General features: G+C 49.3%; 1 protein-coding gene across 1 annotated transcript in view; it reads left to right on the top strand.

The window, feature by feature from the left end:
• The window catches only part of CRYBB3 (crystallin, beta B3), a 20,424-nt gene that overhangs the window by 9,438 nt on the left and 8,954 nt on the right, over window positions 1–2,032 (top strand). The window contains exons 3-4 of the mRNA XM_011975362.1: window positions 388–506; window positions 1,479–1,655. Coding sequence (XP_011830752.1) covers window positions 388–506; window positions 1,479–1,655 — 296 coding nt within the window. The remainder of the gene's footprint in view (window positions 1–387; window positions 507–1,478; window positions 1,656–2,032) is intronic.

Below are 2,032 nucleotides of genomic sequence, written 5' to 3'. Positions count from 1 at the left end.
GGGGAAATTTCACGTTAAGGAAAATACAGATTTCTGAATTTTTCTCTTGAAAAAATTGGAACTGGGACCTCATTCCCTCATTACCAGAAGCAGCTTCATTTCCCCACCAACCTCTCGGGTTATTTCAGTCCGCTGGGCTCCCTACCTGGCTCCTGCCGGACGTTAGAGTTACAATCCCTAGTTTAATTGATCTCACTGAAGTTCCTGAACGCGTTTCCCTCCATGGCCATTAGAGGGCAGTGCAGGCCCGCTTCCGTGCTGGCTCCAGGCTGGAGAGATGCAGAGAGGATAAAGCAGATGGTACTTCCCTCTAATGCCCCAAGGAGGGGCAGAGGCTGGAGCCGAGAGCCCAGCAGAGGTGGGATGCTTAGGACGCTGCTCTTCTAGGTGATCGTGTACGAACTAGAGAACTTCCAAGGGAAACGCTGTGAGCTTTCGGCCGAGTGCCCCAGCCTGACCGACAGCCTGCTGGAGAAGGTGGGCTCCATCCAAGTGGAGTCCGGGCCGTGAGTACCTAGACCCCTAGTCCCTCGCCACAACCCTGAGCCTTCTGGGAGTGTGGAGGCCCCAGTCTGAGCTCTAGATCTGTTGTGGGGCTTTTGACAACTCCCCTGCCTTCTCTGGCCTCATTTTCCCCATCTGTAAAATGAGAGTTGAAGAATTCTGTAGAATCCTAGATATCTGCAGCAAATCCCAGGATACCTGAGGTTGGAAGAAAAACAGCAAGGACAACCTAGCACCTAGCTCCGTGACTGGAACACGGGATTTAATATTTATCATTTTAATAATCATTGTAACACCTAAAATTTAACATGCATTATGTCATTGAATCCTCATGACCCTGTGAGAGAGGTGTCATTCTTATTCCCACTTTATAGATGCGGAAATTGAGGCCAAAGTGGGTAAGTGTCCCATCCATGTCCACAAGGCAGTCAGGTATCCCACCTGGGCCCTGAATTCCCGCCTTTGGATTGCAAGTCCAGGCTCTGGCACTAACCACCTGGGTGATCTTCGGCAAGTTGCTTCACACACCAGGCCTCCGTTTGCTCATCTGTGGAATGGGGATAACAATGGTACATACCTCAGAGAGGGTTTTTACGAAAATGAATGGAATGATGCAAATAAATACATATTAAAAACAATATAATACAAAGAAGAAGAAAAGGAAGAGGAAGAAGTCGCTGTCACCTATGGGTACTTATTGTGTGCCAGGCATTGTGCTAAAGACTTTTCTGAGTACCTTGCACAGAGGCTAGATTCTCAGTAACATTCGCTAGGATGGTTTTCCGGCCCAGAGTCTCAGACAGTTCCTGGTATGTCCTAGCAGCTCCTTTAATTACAGATCCAGGAAGTAGCAGTAGGGTTGGAGGGAGGGTGCAAGGTTCAAGGTCAGCAGCTCTTGGATCCTTCTCTCACTAAGCTTGAATGCTTCCTCAGCTGCAGCAAAGGTGACCCAGGCAGGCCTCTTCCTCCCTCAGGTGGCTGGGATTTGAGTCTAGGGCCTTCCGCGGGGAGCAGTTTGTTCTGGAGAAGGGGGATTATCCTCGCTGGGATGCCTGGTCCAACAGCCGTAATAGTGACAGCCTCCTGTCCCTCCGGCCTCTGAACATTGTGAGTATGGTTCCTGCCCACTTCTGGGCGTTCCTGGAAGCAGGGTGCACCAAGAGCTTTTCAGGCAAGCTCATTGCACGAGCTGGGCTGAGGGCTTGGCCCAGATGGACCTGGCCTGGGAAGGGCCCTCATATTTCTGATCTGAACAGTTGTGTGGGACAAGAAGTGGGATATTGAATGGACATTGGGTTGGGAGTTGAGACACCAGGACTCACATCTTGAATTAAACCAGCATAGCACTGGGACTTTTCTTTGTAACCCTATTAAAACGATGAGCCACGTGGTCCAGTCGCAAATCAGTATTGTTATCAAAGAAATGCAGTCCAGGAAATAACTTCAGAAAGTAGCTTCAAAATACTTTAAGTTCTCTACTTGTGTTTCTCTAGCACCTGAAAGGGACACAGTCACAGTGACACTATTT

The sequence above is a fragment of the Mandrillus leucophaeus genome, unplaced genomic scaffold (assembly GCF_000951045.1).
Source record: "Mandrillus leucophaeus isolate KB7577 unplaced genomic scaffold, Mleu.le_1.0 Scaffold154, whole genome shotgun sequence".
Lineage (NCBI taxonomy): Eukaryota > Metazoa > Chordata > Mammalia > Primates > Cercopithecidae > Mandrillus > Mandrillus leucophaeus.
The sequence above is the reverse complement of the archived record's forward strand: the minus strand, read 5'-3'. Positions and strand labels throughout refer to the sequence as shown.